Source organism: Pezoporus occidentalis, unplaced genomic scaffold (genome assembly GCF_034315485.1).
Source record: "Pezoporus occidentalis ecotype Australia unplaced genomic scaffold, CSIRO_AGI_Poc_V1 ctg42, whole genome shotgun sequence".
NCBI lineage: Eukaryota > Metazoa > Chordata > Aves > Psittaciformes > Psittacidae > Pezoporus > Pezoporus occidentalis.
The window spans coordinates 6,069,649-6,086,978 of record NW_026915747.1 but is presented as its reverse complement, the minus strand read 5'-3'; the positions used below and the strand labels follow the sequence as shown (position 1 = coordinate 6,086,978).

At 49.3% G+C, this 17,330-nt stretch overlaps 1 protein-coding gene across 1 annotated transcript in view; it reads right to left on the bottom strand.

Moving 5' to 3' along the window:
- LOC134171759 (collagen alpha-1(VII) chain-like) overlaps positions 1-17,330 on the bottom strand; it is a 110,039-nt gene that overhangs the window by 33,341 nt on the left and 59,368 nt on the right. Inside the window, exons 55-69 of the mRNA XM_062634294.1 lie at positions 16,801-16,935; positions 14,375-14,503; positions 13,985-14,101; positions 7,888-7,968; positions 7,737-7,787; positions 6,765-6,800; positions 6,602-6,646; positions 5,802-5,846; positions 5,202-5,237; positions 4,372-4,407; positions 3,727-3,786; positions 2,875-3,000; positions 1,777-1,863; positions 1,567-1,602; positions 1,253-1,312 (exon numbers count right to left, since the gene is read on the bottom strand). Coding sequence (XP_062490278.1) covers positions 1,253-1,312; positions 1,567-1,602; positions 1,777-1,863; positions 2,875-3,000; positions 3,727-3,786; positions 4,372-4,407; positions 5,202-5,237; positions 5,802-5,846; positions 6,602-6,646; positions 6,765-6,800; positions 7,737-7,787; positions 7,888-7,968; positions 13,985-14,101; positions 14,375-14,503; positions 16,801-16,935 — 1,080 coding nt within the window. The remainder of the gene's footprint in view (positions 1-1,252; positions 1,313-1,566; positions 1,603-1,776; positions 1,864-2,874; positions 3,001-3,726; positions 3,787-4,371; positions 4,408-5,201; positions 5,238-5,801; positions 5,847-6,601; positions 6,647-6,764; positions 6,801-7,736; positions 7,788-7,887; positions 7,969-13,984; positions 14,102-14,374; positions 14,504-16,800; positions 16,936-17,330) is intronic.

Genomic DNA, 17,330 nt, shown 5'->3' with positions numbered 1-17,330 from the left:
ATCTCCCTGTTGAACACAATCCCAGCAGGACTCACACAATGAATAAGGCAGCCAGGAATTCACCTGGAAACTCATTCCATTGACTTTCAGAAAGAAGAGGCCACCAGTCAACTGCTCAACAGCAACTAGTACCTTTGGAGACCAACGTGAGGCTCTTCTTCACGCCCAGATGTGGTTTCCAGATGCCAGACCTTGTCCTGAGCCTCCCTTTAAGTGTCCTGTTAGCTCCTTATAAACCTTGCTACGAGGTATAGTTGTGCTGGTGGGTCTACAAAGTCCTTTTATGACCTCCCAAGGTAAATGCTACAAGAGTTACATGTCTTTAAGATGCCTGAACTTTGTCACTGTCCTACGAGGCCCATTTAGATCTCATACAAAACCAATGCAGTTTGAGATTCTGTGATTCACTTTAGATTTACACTGGAGTCAGAAGAGCAGAAACATCGTTTCACCATTTCCTCCACGTAATGAAGCTTCACCCCAGACCTTTCACAGCTGGTGACATTCCCAGTAAGTGTTTTGCCTCAGGGGCCTCATTGAACACTTCCTCTGGCAGATGTGGAGTTTGTCTAAATGGATTGCAGCATAAAATGAGTTTATTTGTGCAACAGCCACAGAAGGAGCAACTTGAAACATGGCTTTTGATTACAGCTCAAGAGGGGCTTTGCCAGAAGGAGACCAAAACTTCTCAGCAGCATGAGGAAAAGGGAATGCTGCTGCTGCCCCAGTGATGGGAGCTGGTTTCCTTCTGCCAGGAGAACAGGAGGGAAGATGGGAATGAGGATAAAGAAGCTGGAGGCAGGTTTCTGAAGGGACAAGCTTGCAGGTAGCATCCCCAAAGCACACAAACCCAAGGTGGCTCCTCAACAAGTCACTGGGATTAAAACACACAGATATTAGGGTGCAGATATTGCCTTCAGCACTCCCATCTAGCCAGTGAGAGCACAGCCAACACAGTCAGAGGGGCGGGATTCACTTGGCCACGCAGTTGGCCAGTGTGACCTGCAGTGATTGAGGGTGTGGAGGAGATGCTAATTGCAATCTATGGACAGATTCTGGTCTGTGCCAGTTCAAGCTCCTGGTGGACCAGTGTCCATCACCTCCGAATCTGGCTGGTGAAAAATTGAGGGGTCTGAAATCAGCCCTTTAGGCTTCTTCTAAGATGGGGGAGTGGAAGTGATGCTATAAAGCTGCCTCCAAAAGAGGGTAGGCTGCAAGAAGCCAAGCCAGGAGCATTTATAGAGGGACCTACCTGAGGGCCAGGCAGTCCATGAGGTCCTCTTGGTCCAGCTGCTCCAAAGCCAACTTCTCCCTGCAGAACACAGAAGCCCAGAGGTCTCACTTGGAGAAAGGACACCACATCGCACGGTTGCTGATTAGTTTGGCCATGATTTAAGTCATAGAGTCACTTCCATTGACTTGCTGCTCTGGAAGATGCTCCATCAACCATTGGAAAGAAGGGCACGAGGCAGAAAGAAGGATGAAGTGGCTGGATGGGGTCAGGGATAAGGAGCCAGGGGAGGGCAGTGGGCTCTCCCATTTCCACCCTGGCAGACTGGCACTGACCTTGTTGCCTTTGGGTCCAGGTGTCCCAGGAATCCCCTGTAGGGCAAGAGAAACAAAACAGAAAGGGCTTTGCTTTGCAATTCTCAATGCTCTCCTGTCCTGGTGTCCCAAGAGGGTGAATGCACTCTCAGCCCAGTCCCAGGGCCTCAACTTCACCACCAGCCATCCCTCTGATGCTCAGAAGACACAGGGGCAAGGTACAGAAGTCACCTGCTTTCCTGGGGATCCTGATGGTCCCGGGGGTCCAGCAAGTCCATTCCGGCCTCTCTTCCCACGCTCCCCCTTGAAAACAAAACCCTTTAAGGAGAACACCCTGATGGGAAAGGTTCTGCTTTCCCCATCCACACAGAGAGCAGGAGCTGGTGCCCTCAGGTGTTCTGGAATAGCTTCATTGCATGGGCTTCTTATTGTTGAGGAGAGGGGACTCCAGCTACATGGAGACCTGAATTGCTGTCTACCACCCCACCTCCAGCTAAGTCTCCATGTCCCTGAAATAAGACTTACCCATTGCTTCCTCTGTTTCCAGGGACTAAAGACCCCAAAATGCCTTGCTGACAACTCCTGTGCTATCATCACCTCTTTCCTTCCCAGTCTCCTTTCCTTCCCAGTCTCCTTTCCTTTCCTTCCCAGTCTCCTTTCCTTCCCAGTCTCCTTCCCAGTCTCCTTCCCAGTCTCCTTCCCAGCCTCCTTCCCAGTCTCCTCTCCTTTCCTCTCCTTTCCTCTCCTTTCCTTTCCTTTCCTTTCCTTTCCTTTCCTTTCCTTTCCTTTCCTTTCCTTTCCTTTCCTTTCCTTTCCTTTCCTTTCCTTTCCTTTCCTTTCCTTTCCTTTCCTTTCCTTTCCTTTCCTTTCCTTTCCTTTCCTTTCCTTTCCTTTCCTTTCCTCTCCTCTCCTCTCCTCTCCTCTCCTTTCCTCTCCTTTCCCTTTTTTTCCCTTCAATTTTCCTTTTTCTTCCCTTCCCTTCCCTTCCCTTCCCTTCCCTTCCCTTCCCTTCCCTTCCCTTCCCTTCCCTTCCCTTCCCTTCCCTCTTGAAGGACATCCTTCTGCACCAAATCTCATCCTCTTTATTCCCTAACAACATCAGTTGGTCTAATCAATGTTGTTACCTCTCCTTCTGCAACCAGGCTTTGCTCCTGCTTCCCTGACTACATATAGGCTACACACAGACTACATATAGGCATATACAGGAGACCTGGATAAGTGGGAGCCTGACCCACAGTGCACACCCAGCACAGACAGTCAGGTTATCATTGCTCTCACCATAGGGTGGCTGACACAACACACGTTGTCCCCTCACCTCACCTCACCTACCTTCTGTCCTGGCATCCCGGGCAGACCTGGAGCCCCTCTGTTTCCCTGTGACCCTGGGATGCTGGGGTTGCCACGAATGCCCTGGATGCCTTGAGCTCCTGGGGATCCTGGGACCCCTGGCTCACCCTGTTGAATGGATCACAAAGATTTTGGGTCTTAGGTGGCATTAACTGCCCCCCTAAAGGTCCTGGAGAAAGCCAGGGGTGTCCCCTTGAATTCACATGACCACACACAAAACACCCGTACCAGGACACCCCTCTATCACTGGTCCATAAAAGAGGTCCTAGGGCTGGAGTCCTTGGGCTTGATGATCTTAAAGGTCTTTTCCAACCTAATTGATTCTATGAAAGGGCTGTACCATGACTTCCTAAGCAGAGAGCCCCTACCTGCAGACCTTCAGAGCTCTCCAGTGAGTTCAAGCCCTGCAGACCTGCAGCATCCCAAGGGATCACAGGAACATGTATCTGCTGAGACTGCAATTCCCTGGATTTTTCACAGCCTTATTTCACAGCCTCATCTAGTTGAAGATGTTCTTGCTCACTGCAGGGGGGGTGGAACTGGATGACCTTTAAAGGTCCCTTCCAACCCAAAACACTCTATGATCCTATAATGTTTATCCTATGGAGCTCACCTGCTTTGAAATGCCCCTTTGGAGGGCACAGAGCACTCAATCTGTCCCAGACACATATGATGGTGTTTGCCATCCCAGGCTAGGACTGCTTTTGGTGCTTTACCTTCATAGCCCCAGACAGATCCATGCTCCACATCCAATGGTGGAAAGCAAGGACTACAAAGGGAAAGACACGGATAAAACCCAAGTGAGATCCTATATAGAAGAGAAGAAAGCCTTACCTTAAGTCCAGGTGGCCCAGCCTGACCAACAGGACCTCTGAACCCAATTCCTGGTTCTCCCTGTGAAGAAATTAGGATCACCCTTTGACTATAGGCCCATAAGAATGAGAGCTTGCTTCATGCTGCTCCCTGAAGCCCCTCGTAGCTTATCCTACATTGAGGGTTTCTGCAGAGCCCTCACTGACCATCACATCTGCTCTAGATGATGTGAAGTCTTATCCAACCTGGAGAGAAAAAGCTCCTGAGAGCATCTAGAAAAGAAGGAATTGAATTGTGGGAATATTATAGAATCATAGAATGGTTGGGGTTGGAAGGGACCTTAAAGCTCATCCAGTTCCAACCCCCTGCCATGGGCAGGGATGAATTATTATATTACTGGAGATGGTATCAGAAGACTCTGGAAGAGACTCTTGTCTTCTGACATCACTCATTTATGAGGTAGGTGCTCTGTCTATGTGATCTGAGTCCTGCCTAGTCAACAGTGAGACACCAGGTCCCTAGTGAGTGGCTGGCCACTAATCCCACATCTCAGGAGTTACCTGAACACCTTCCCCTGAGACAGAAAGGTTAGGGTGGGAAAAAGAGCAAACAAGCTCCCAGAGTGTAAGAGACCCCCCTCACTGTGGCACCAGCGTTGTTCTTTACCTTTTGACCATTTTCACCTCTTTCTCCCTTGGTGCCCTATGAAATAAAGAGAGAGTTACCAAGGTTGTGCAAGGAGCCGTGTGAAGTATCACCTCAGTGCAGCCCTGAGCAAGAACTAAGGTTTCCAGCTGTGCTCATAGAATCACTCAATGGTTTGGGTTGAAGGGACCTTACAGCTCACCCAGCTCCAACCCCTGCCACAGGCAGGGACACCTTCCACTGGAGCAGCTTGCTCCAAGCCCCTGTGTCCAACCTGGCCTTTAACACTGCCAGGGATGGGGCAGCCACAGCTTCTCTGGGCACCCTGTGCCAGCGCCTCAGCACCCTCACAGGGAAGAGCTTCTGCCTTATCTCCAACCTGAATTTCCCGTTTCAGTCTGAACCCATCACCCCTTGTCCTATCACTCCAGTTCCTGATGAAGAGTCCTTCTCCAGCATCCTTGTAGCCCCCTTCAGACACTGGAAGCTGCTCTGAGGTCTCCACACAGCTTCTCTTCTCCAGGCTCAACAGCCCCAATGTTCTCAGCCTGTCTCCATACAGGAGGTGCTCCAGCCCCTGCTCATCCTCACGGCCTCCTCTGGACTCATAGCCAGAACAACCGGACCCTCTGATCTCCACCTCTTTTCCCTGGGGGGGATAGGCAGTAGCTGTGTGCCTAGGGAAGAGTGAAATGCCCTCACGCAGAGCACACTGCTCATGAGAAGGAGATGGAGAACTGGATTGACCCCATCAATATGAACTTTCCTATGGCAACCTCCACTGCTGGATTTGGGCCCCTCAGCTGGTAACGCTGCCCTGCTCCAGCTGCTGATGCAGATCCACAGCTCACCTTTGCTCCAGGTTCTCCCATCTCCCCAGGCTGCCCCTGCAAGACAAAAACCATCCACTTTCCAGCTCCCTCCATCCCTCCTCATGCCTGTGTACCCAGGATTCTCCACTACAGAGGTGGTTAAAGGGTAGCCCATGCAAAGTATCCCTTCCCCATCAGGCTGGGCTTTTCAACAACAACCTGCCTTGTCTTCCTCCTGAATATCTGGGTCCCATCACCCCAGATCTGCCATTAGGTCCCTATAAGCTTTTGCTGCTAGAAGTGTCCATGAAACAGTGTTTTGTATGGCCCTTCTTCCATCCCTGTCCTGGTGCCAGGGCTGGCTTTTGCCTGTCACTTGGTTTAGCTCATTGATCCAGCAGAAAAAGAGCATCAGGAAAACCTCCTGGATTTTTCCATTTGGTGTAAGGGGAGGAACAGAATCACACAGCCAGATTCAGGGATAAAGGTGGAACTGTGACAATCCCAATCTATATGGGCACAGTCTCCCATACACCTGAATGTTATCTCCACCAGCACATCCCCAGCTGCCTCTCCTTTTCCAAACTTAGAGCCTTCTCCTGGTCTCAGAGGTTCAGGCAGAGAAAACACTATCACTACCTTTTCTCCTTTGTCTCCCTGGACTCCTGGAGCTCCCATTTCTCCCTGGAAAACAACAGGCAACTCTTTCAATTGCAAACATGCATCGACGCAAGGAATGCTTCTTTCCCCCTTTAGACCAGGTGGGTGCTGCCCTCTTTCCTGCATCAGCTTTTGGCAAACAACTGTGGAGGAACCCCTCATTTCCACCACTTGTAACCCCAACCAGACTGGGGATGTCCCTGACCCCATCCCTTCTGTCCTGTGCAGTGGAAATGCAGGAAGAGAAAATACATTTTGCAGATATGAGTGGTAAGCTGAGGATCTCCCTGCCCCAGGGTACTGCAGATGTTAAAGGATGCCATTAGTCTGGGGGAGACAGAGAAGTCCACGGAGGACAAAACTATTGAGGATCCCCAAAACACAAACCCCACGCTTGGGTCGTCTATGAAAAGTTCAAGCCTGGAGTCATGGAATGGTTTGGGCTGGAAGGGAGCTTAAAGCTTATCCAGTTCCAACCCCTGCCACGGGCAGGGACACCTTCCACTAGAGCAGCTTGCTCCAAGCCCCTGTGTCCAACCTGGCCTTGAACACTGCCAGGGATGGGGCAGCCACAGCTTCTCTGGGCACCCTGTGCCAGTGTCCCAGGGGACATCTGCTCATTGCCAGTGCCCAAAACTGTTGATTACTGCCTCTTGAACCTACTGGCACCAGTGATTCCTTGGCCACCAGATGAATCTGCTCTGGGAGATGATCACTATCCTGCCTCCCTTCAGGTGCTGCTTGGTATCAACATTAAAAGGTGAAGCAAAAGCACTGACCTTTTGGCCACAGGAGGGTGGATCTGCTGGGCCAGTTCCCTCCTTCTGTAAGGACAAAATGCACATATGGAATGGGGTTGGGATGTGGTGTGACAGGAGAAAGGACCAGCAGCATCCTCACTGTGCGCAGCTGCAATAAGAGGAGTATGACATGATGCTGTACCTTGATTCTCCTTGACGGATGAGGCCCTAGGTATGCCTTGAATGGAAAAGAAAGGAGGAAAGTGTGAGAGCAGCTGGCGAAACTTTCTGCCCTTGAGTCATGGAAAAGACACTTCTGAGCAGCAAGATGCTAGGCAGCAAGTGGAGAGGCTGGAGGCATCTCACAGGGAAGCCATGGGATCACAAGAACCCCACTGAAAGGCTTCTGGTTGGATATGGGGTGGCTTCCAGGCTCCTTCTGACCTGCTACAGCATGGATGGGACATCTAAGAGTTGGTGCTGCCCATTGCAGATGGGCTGCCAGGAAACCAAGAAATGAACCATGAAATCACGAGCCAAAAAATGCCTCAGAACCAGGCTTTTGGCAATAGACCTTAACCCTGTCCCTTCATGGAGAGCTATGATGGACGGTGTGGACGAGCTTAGCTCAGTGCTGCCATTCCCCTGGGAATGCAGGGTGAGGGCCCACTCACTGCTTTTAAAGGAATTCACTGAAACTTAGGGGAAATCTGTTCAGAATCCTTCATCCTCAACTCTTAAATATGAAAATCAACTCTCTGCACTTCCCCTTTCTGGGATATTGTGCTATAAGTTGACAATGTAATGATGCAGGTACATCAGGGATGTATTTATGAACATATTTTGCACATTTAAACCCACATACAGATATCATCTAAGCTCTCAGGACACAAAACACCCTTCACTTATGCTGCCTTCCCCATGAACCAGGTTATTATGTTCCCTCATTGACTGAGTTTGATTTTCCCCACTTCTGTTTCCAAGGCCCTTGCCAGATACAGAGAGAACAATCTGCTCTGGCAAGAAAGATGCTTCTGCAGCAGCTCTTTCTTGGTTTATTTATTCATATCTATCACTAACTTTTCACCCCACCCTCTACATTCACTGTGACTTTGCACAATCAGTGTTCCCCTTGTGTTCGTACAAGACACCCTTGCATGGGGTCTTCACTCACCACAGGTCCAGGCAGTGATTTCCGAGCACCCGAGGCACCAGGAGGATGAATCTGTAATGGAACCAACAAGGGAAGGTCACCACTTCCTCCTGGATCACACTGATGGCACGTAGGCAAGTCCAAAGCTGCTGCAGTGAAACGGGGTGCTTACCTTGTGTGTCTTGTGCTCAGCAGATCTCCTGGCTCTAACATGCCCTGGGAGCACAGAGCCACCGTCTGAATTCACATCTTCCTGTGGGAAGGGAAAAAGCATCCTTGTGAGCGCCTAATATTATATAGTATCAGTAGTAATAACAACAACAATAATAATAATCATCATAACACTGTGTTCAGCTCTGGGGCAGCAGCACAAGAGGGACGTGGAGCTGTTGGAGCGAGTGCAGAGGAGGCCATGGAGATGCTGCGAGGGCTGGAGCAGCTCTGCTCTGGAGCCAGGCTGAGAGAGCTGGGCTGGGTCAGCCTGGAGAAGAGAAGGCTCCTGAAGGGGAGACCTGAGAGCAGCTCCAGTGCCTAAAGGGGCTGCAGGAAAGCTGGAGAGGGGCTTTGGACAAGGGCCTGTAGGGACAGGCCAAGGGGAATGGCTTTAACCTGCCAGAGGGGAGACTGAGATGAGCTCTTAGGCAGAAGCTCTTCCCTGTGAGGGTGCTGAGGCGCTGGCACAGGGTGCCCAGAGAAGCTGTGGCTGCCCCATCCCTGGCAGTGTTCAAGGCCAGGTTGGACACAGGGGCTTGGAGCAAGCTGCTCTAGTGGAAGGTGTCCCTGTCTGTGGCAGGGGTTGGAACTGGAGGAGCTTTAAGGCCCCTTCGAAGCCAAACCAGTCTGGGGTTCTGTGATTCTGTGATTATTAAAGCAATTCATTTTCTGCCATTTAAAAGAAATAAAACCTACCTAAAATATTGCAACTTTGGACTTCAGATGCCTCCCTGCCCCAGCTGTGCCCGAGTAACACACCAGCTATACACTTACTGTACCTTAACACACCCGATTGGAATAAACCCATTATTAATGCCCATTAATGTCTACACGTTAACCTGCCACTTGGTGATATTTGCAGTGCTCACGATTTAGGCTGATAAACTTGTAAGGCACACACAGTAAAGCTTGTACAAATAGTTACTGGCATGGTTTGTTCTTCTTCATATTAGCAACGGTAAATTATCCACTCGCTGTTGTAAAGACGATGATATTCCTCACTGCTGGATATCTCTGTGTACCACAGCGATTCCCTGAACCACACAGTGAGAGCACTGCAGTGTGGCTCTGGTGAATATCTTAATATATAATAGATATAAATCTTATATATATATACATAATGAAATATATATTATATACATATGAAATATATATGAGAGAGATATATATGAATGAAAGCTTGGCATCTCCTTGCACCCAAACCTCAACCCTGCCAGAAGGACACGAAGGAGAGGGAAAATCACTAGTTATTTAGCACTATTCCCACATTTTTTTTTGCTGCAGAAACAAAGAGCAGGATTAATCTCAATTAATTTCACCTAAAAGTATGTGTTGAGGCTTTTAGATGATTAAAGTTAAGGGAAAGTAAATCCTAAGTGAAGGGCTTCCAGGAAATGCTGGTTGGTGCAGCCCTGGACATTACGTTGTCAGGTTTTCAGGGATGATAGTGAAATATCCTGTTTTGCTGGATATTCACTGGCTGGATGCAAGTTTTACCTAATGGCAAATGAACCCAGGAAGTTTCTGAGTCACCAAAATACGTAAAGGATTAAAAAAAATAGTATTTTGGTCCAATTAAAATGGAAATTCTTTACTGAAAGACGGCGAGGGTGACAGAAGGAAGAATAAAAGCCAAGTCAGGGATGTGCTGGTACAGCTTGTTCAGGGGAGGGCCCATCAAGGGTGTGTTTTTTAATGGGACAAGCAAGAGGAACATCTCCAGTGCTTACACCGAGGTGACTTAGATGGGTCAGATGGTCCCATCAGACGAGACCACGTGGATTTCTCATGATAGCTCATCCTTAACTCTTAAATGTTGTAAAAACCAACTCTGTACTTATAGCAAAGAACTTTTAGCTCTAAAAAGCTGCTTCTCTCATCACGGGTCCACGTTCAACTCACAGACATGCTGAACAGCATCACAAGGCAGCGGTGAAGCAAGAATGGGCTGCTGAGACCTTACTGAGGTTTGAAGGTGACCCATGTGCCTTTCATCTCATAGAGCTGCCATTTACTGGGGTGCTGGGAAATTGCAGGGGGTAATAACTTGCCTTCCTACTGCAATTCCTCTCCAATTTCAGCAGTTTCCTGCTTGGAGGTCCCAGCAATGAGGCACTTCTAAGGAAAGGAGGGAGGCTGCTGCTTTCTAAAGGAATGATTTACTGAGGGTGGGTGATAGTGTGAAAAAGAAGGGAAAAGACAGGAAGAGAAAAGGAACAGATGAAATTAGAACAGGGAAGAGAAAAATGGTAATAAAAGGAGAATAAAACAACATGCCAAAAAAATACACAGGAAAAAGGGAAAAAGAAGAGGCCAAGCAGATACCAGGTAGGAAAATCGTGACTATGGGGTTATCCACATGGAGATAACCAGGATAACCAGGGGCATTTATGTGAATTAAGTCTGGAAATGAACTAACTTTACTGCATGGCAGACGGAGGAGTCAGGGGTTGGCTGTTAAGGTCCTGGAACACCAAAGAAGCGGCTCACCCATCGAAAGAGTAACCAGTCACCGTTCCTCGCACAGACACGTGTACCTGGGCTCATCCTGCCTCTGTCTGTCAGTGAGCTTGCTTCCCCATTAACTCCTGCCAGGCAGTAATTGCACCTCGGAGATGAAGCTCTTGGGCTATTACAGCTGCTTCTCTCCAGGGCCTCATGAACCTTTTAACAGGTAAAATTTGTGATTACAGCTGCTGCTGACAGGAAAACAACGGGCTCTGTTCCGCTCCCTTCGCATCACTGGGTTCACTCCAAGAGCCTAAAGGAGCTGAGAGGATGCAGGAGCTGCAGGGAGAGAGGGGCTGCTGCTGTTCCCCTGCCTCTGGACCATGCTTTTGCATCCTCCTGAGGATAAAAGAGATTTTACACCAACTGCAAGTGAGGAAAACACTCTTGGGGTGCAGATCCCATCATACTGGGGGGGGATGAAGTGCCTTAAACTTGTGGCAGCCCTTCCACTTTTATAAACACCCTTACCAAAATGGGGATCATAGAATCCCAGACTGGTTTGGCTTGGAAGGAACCTTAAAGCTCCTCCAGCTTCAACCCCTGCCACATGCAGGGACACCTTCCACTAGAGCAGCTTGCTCCAAGCCCCTGTGTCCAACCTGCCCTTGAACACTGCCAGGGATGGGGCAGCCACAGCTTCTCTGGGCACCCTGTGCCAGCGCCTCAGCACCCTCACAGGGAAGAGCTTCTGCCTTGTATCTAATGTGAACTTCCCCTGTTTCACTTTGAACCCATCACCCCTTGTCCTATTGCTATAGTCCCTGATGAGGAGGAGGTCCTCTCCAGCATCCCTGTATTCCCTCCTCAGATACTGGAAGGCTGCTATGAGCATCACACACAAGAGCAGGAAGGGTGATGCTATCTGCCTGTCTTTCCAATAGCTCTTCATTTGATAGGGAACTCTCTGGGCTGGGATTCAGGGAAAGGTGTTTGATAACACCAGGGCTCAGGATTGCACCAATGATTACCTTGATGTAGCATCACTGTAGGTTAGCACTGATATTGCACCCACTAACCCGTAGGACTGCTCACCAGCAGCCCCAAAAGGGCAGCAGATCATCTCTGTCAACCCAAAGTGAAAGCTTTTCCCTCTCCCAGCCCTCTTTGCTCTGCTCCTGATAACTCAGGGACTGATGGACATGGAATCACCTTCTCATCCCATCTCCCTCCAGCCTGCTCCCAGGGTTAATCAACTTGAGCTCTAATTTCCCATTTGAATTGTAAGTATTCAGCTTCCTCCCTCTGGCTCTCCTCTGCCTTTCACCACACGATTAAAGAGCTCTTTAACATTCGGTATGTTCTCCCTGTGAAAACCTCTGATGCAGAAATCAAGTCATCTCAGGCACTCTGAATTGGGCTAAAAAATGGCCAGTCTTGGGTCTCTTGTGATATATGAGCCTGAAAGCCACCTACAAATCAGTCTGGGGGCTCTGCTCTGAACTTCCCATGGGGATTTAATAACAAAAGCATTTCAAACAGAACACAGAGACTGGGTTTGGTCCTTGGGATGCAGGGATTAAATGAACCGCTTATACTGATGAATGAGGACAGTTCTTCCTGCCCAAATGTCACATTTGACAGGGCTACGCAGTCCTTTTGCCTTCCCAGTGCCAATGGCCACGGTGTCCGGGCACAGAGATGCACTTAGCTTCCAGACATCCAACAAACAGGGATTGCTCCCATTTCATTGAGGAAGGAGATGCTGCGCGAGGTAGTCTGATTCATTAAACAACTCCACACAGGGATGTATGTGAAGCCTTTAGGAATCTGGCATCGAGCACAGCTGGATGTCCACAGTTTCAAATGGAGCAACAGGTTTGGGATACCCCCATTGCATGGTCTATGGGTGCAGGTCCATAGGGACTGAGCTCTACCTGCTTTCAAGAGCAGGACAGCAAAAAGCTGCCACCTCAGCATCATTCAGCCCAATCCCATAAGAAATGAGGGGGTTTAGGCTCCATCCATTTGTTCTTCCAGGTCTTTCTCCAGCTTAACCATTCCCAGCCAAGGGAAATGGTGCATCCAGGAGGAGAAACAAAGCTGATGGATGCTCATGGCACAGGCCACGGTCTCCAGAGCTACAGCTCACACACATAAGAGACGTGGGGTGTGTGAACGTGTGTTTGTGCTGGGAGCCCTCTCGTGGCTGCTGCCACATCCTTTATTCCAGCTCCGCGATCCAATGTGTGTTAATGCAGAACCAGCCGGAGACAACGGAAGTGATGGAAGCAGAAGCAAGGGTTCAGCAGACTTAAACCAGAGTGAGATCTCCTCCAACAGCATCTCCCCACTGTGAGCTACTCCCTCATTGCTATGCCTATACACTTATTAATGCTGTTCCTATCCATAACTGTGGCTGTAATTGTAAGCAAACAGAAAGGGACTCTTCCAGTTCATTTTTTAAGGCTGTTGGGATCCTGTCTCCAAGTATCCCCAAAAAGAGCATTCCCTCCATCACACAGCAGCACATCGTCATGCAAAGGTGTTAAACCAGCACCGGATGAAGGCATTTTCCCTCTCCATCACTGGGGATGGTGTCACACAATGCTGGGGTCTGTGCACTTGTTACAACGATGTTCAAAGTGGAGGGTGCTGGGAGGAGCATGGCAGGACAAAATCCATGCCAAGGAGGGTGGAAAACAAAAGGGAAGCTGGATGCTAGGGATCAGGCAACCACACTGCAGGAATACCACAACTTACTGCCCATCAGCTGAGCTGTGGTAACTGCTGCTACCAGCTTGGATGCACCCTCCAACCTTGCTGAAAATGATATAATCTCTCTTACACATACACTTGTAAACCAGCTCTAACTCCTGCTTATGGAAGAACCCTCTACTTTGCTGCTGTCCTGTAGTTAAAGTGCAGCAATAAACGGCTGCAGGCCTTGATGTCAACTGGGACATCACTTTGGTTCAGGTGATGCACAAAGGCTCATTACATGACAATTTGCCCTTGTTGGTGAGTCCTTAAAAAGGAGAAAGTCCCAAATTCCTGCTCAGACCCTAAAATCCTCTTCTTTAAAAGAGTCAATCTTTGTATTCCACAGCTGGGCTCAGGAGGGTGCATACCAGGGTCTAAAACACTAACTGTGCAGGGAAGCCTTAGGGTCTATGGACTATTCTGAGACACCTATGGAAAGTAAGAAGGCAAAGGAAAAGGAAATATCTTATCAGGACATATCTTCACTGTCTGGGGTCTGTGTTGTTGCTGGAGTATTACAAATCTGAGTTGAAATAGTATTGAGAATCATCAAGTATTCAGTCAGCCAAGCCCAGATAATGGGATGGATGCTGTGGTCAGATGGATTTGGATTAGGAAGAGATTTTCCTTCTTTTTCCCACAAAACCTTTGCCAAGGGCTCTGCCTGTATTCAGTGGACACGGTTGGCCATGAGCTTCCAGCCCAGGTCCCACGTCCAAGTAGTAGTGTCCTGCAGGGATGTGGGAGGAGCAGCCCCAGAGCACTGGGTGAGAGATGTGCATCCCAGTCACTCCCAGTCCATTACCACAGTGGTCTAATGCCCAGAACTGCTGGGGAAGACCTACATGGCTGGTGTCCTGCTGTGGTTGTCCTTCCACCCTGTCCTCCAAGGACTCCTGAAGCTCCATGGACTGATTTCCTTGTAGATCATCTTCTGGGTGTGATGGGGGTGCAGCCAAGCTCTGCAGAGGGTGAGGGATAAGTGACAACGTGGTATCACTAATAACCAGGGCAGAAGATGGAAAGCCAGACCCTTTTCCAAGCTCTGACACTGATTCATGCAGAGATCCTTTTCCTTTCTCTAGCTTAGTGTTTCACTGCAGTAAAATAGGGCAAACCCCACAGAATTGCAGTGATTTGTCCAATCAAGCTCTGAGAAGAGTAATTCCTTTGCTTCTATTAAACCAGCACTAATGAAAACCTAATTAAAAGTCACCGAACAGGCATTTACTTACACTGCTGAGAGAAGTGTTTGTCCCTTTTGAGTCTCTCTGCTTCCTTCCTTCCTCAGGTGTTTTCTCCAAGGGCTCAGGAGGGTCTCCTAGGGACTGATGCTCAGGTTCAGAACCACCAGCAGAAGGACTCTGTGGAGACCAAAGCAAGTTACTGCCTTTCCTAAGCCAAGGCATCATCCACAATACACTATCAACACTGCCATTTATTCAACAGCATGCTCAGAGCCAGCAGGACAAGGCTGGAGAACCAAGATGCCAAGACCTTTGTTGCACTTTACTTTGGCAAGTGCTATCAAGGATGGCCTGGGACAGGCTGCAAGGCTCCCTCAGGGGTCATAGAGCTGCTTTGATCTGCTTTGCTCTCTGGATGAAGACCTAGACAGGCTGGCCCACATGGTCCCCAACCTTTTCTGCCAGTTGAGATGGGCTCCTAAAGCCCAAGAGACAGTTTTGGTGTCCCTGTACCTCAAATCCCAGCAATTTGGGGTGCTGGTATACATCCAGTTTGTGTCTCCTGGTGCAAACATATCTACTGGTGAGCACTTCATGCCCTCTCAAGCTCCTAAAGTGCTACCATCATCCAAGTTGCAATGATCCTGACAAGCAACACATCTCACCTGAGACCACAGCAGGAGCCTGGAGCTGAGAAGGGATGAGCCTGTCTCACCTTTCCTAAGTGCCTGAGCAACAGGGTCATCACTGAACCAACCACAGAGGAAGAGAAAAGCACCAGGAGCTGGCTCCAAACAGCTCTTGTGCTCCAGTTAGAGACAGCATTTCCTACCAGTGACCCACAAGGGCTTATGGAGAGTGAGTCACTTCTTGGCTGTCCTGAAGAGGATGAGCAAAGCCCCACCAACTGCTGCAGGCACTATTTCCTGGACTATCTCTTATCAGGACTGTCTGATCAGGCAGATTAAGATCCATGACTCCTCCAGCAGCTATGAGATGACCTGGATATAGCCCTATGATGTCATTCATGGAGGTGTGCTGCAGTTTGGGTCCAGCATGGAGAGTTGGCCTTTAAATTGCTAACAAATTCCTAATTCCCATCAACACAATCTGTTGCTTGAAGTTGCAAAGGATGCAGGTGACTAGATCATCTATAGCAGTTAGCCTGGTTACTGAAGCAAATGAGGGCTGTGGAGTCATGGGAAGGACTCTTCTCTTGCGCAGTCTCAATCCAATCTAACAGCAGGATTGGATCTACTCTTGCCAAGGCAGGAGAGATGCACCTTGATTACAGCCTCCAAGTGAGGAGAAGTTGCAGGGTGTGTTCAGCATGTAACCAGCATGGGATGGCTTGAAACCAACCCAATCTATGCTGTTTTTTTTGCTCAGAAGACAAGGGTAGAAAGGAAGGGAGGCTGAGGATCAGGAGAAGGTATCCCTGGAACACAGAAGCTCACAAGAAGCTTGTACACATTTGATATGCAATCTCCTAATATTATTTCTGCCCCAGACCAGATGGAGCATAGATCTACACTTCACAGAATCATAGAGTGGTTTGGGTTGGAAAGGACCTTAAGATCATCCAGTTCCAATCCCCTGCCACTGGCAGGGACACCTCACACTAGACCATATCACCCAAGGCTATGTCCATCGTCTTTGTAACCATCCTTTAAACACTGGAATGAGCTCATCACATGTGAGTCCTTGGAGCTCAAGTTTGTCATCACCACATCGACCTACTTGATGTTGCAGGATTCACTGGTGTTTGATACTACTCATGATGCCCCAGTCAGCATGGAAGTGACAGAAGCAGCACAGAGCCTGCAGGTGGAGAATCAGTTTAGGGTGCCAGGGTCTGCAGACTCCCTAAGGTGAAAATAAACAGCAGAACAGATGGATGCTGGAGAGGGGCTCTTCATCAGGGACTGTAGCGACAGGACAAGGGGTGATGGGTTCAAAGTGAAACAGGGGAAGTTCAGATTGGAGATAAGGCAGAAGCTCTTCCCTGTGAGGGTGCTGAGGCGCTGGCACAGGGTGCCCAGAGAAGCTGTGGCTGCCCCATCCCTGGCAGTGTTCAAGGCCAGGTTGGACACAGGGGCTTGGAGCAACTGCTCTAGTGGAAGGTGTCCCTGCCCGTGGCAGGGGTTGGAGCTGGAGGAGCTTTAAGATCTTTTCCAACACAAACCATTCTACGATTCCATGGCTTCTAGCTACTTCCATCAACAATAACGGTAGACTGATTCCTTTATTTTCACTGAAAAGAGTGTTTTGCAATCCCATCAGTTTAACCTGAAGATCCAAAATCCTGATATGGGCCATTAGCCTCTTCCAGCTTAACTGTTTCTTAAAGTGGCTTCAAGTCACCACAACCTGCTTAATGACAGAGGTGACCCTGAATCCTTCAATGACTCATTTCTGCATCTCATTTCCTCCAAGGTCTGTGTGCCCCAAGGCTGACAGATGACAGTACTCACACTGTGCTCAATGACATGCAGAGCTGCTGGCTTTCTCATGGAGGTCTGGCTTGTCTTGGAGCCGCTGAGCTGCTGCACCAGCACATCCAGCCCATCTCGCAGGAGCGCGTTGGAGAGGTCCTTCAGCAGTGCCAGCTGCAACCAGTAGAGACCATTAAGGCAGTAGCATAGTGCACCCTCCTGCCTAAGAGCTCAGCTCAGTCTCCCCTCTGGCAGGTTAAAGCCATTCCCCTTGGCCTGGCCCTACAGGCCCTTGTCCCAAGCCCCTCTCCAGCTTTCCTGCAGCCCCTTTAGGCACTGGAGCTGCTCTCAGGTCTCCCCTTCAGGAGCCTTCTCTTCTCCAGGCTGACCCAGCCCAGCTCTCTCAGCCTGGCTCCAGAGCAGAGCTGCTCCAGCCCTTGCAGCATCTCTGTGATACAGCATGGCAAGCTGTAAAAGGACATGCAATAACCCTGCCTTTTTGTGAGTGCAGTGCTGGACCCGGGTGAGCACACATCATCTCCAGAAGGAAAGAGGGAATAGATGGAAAA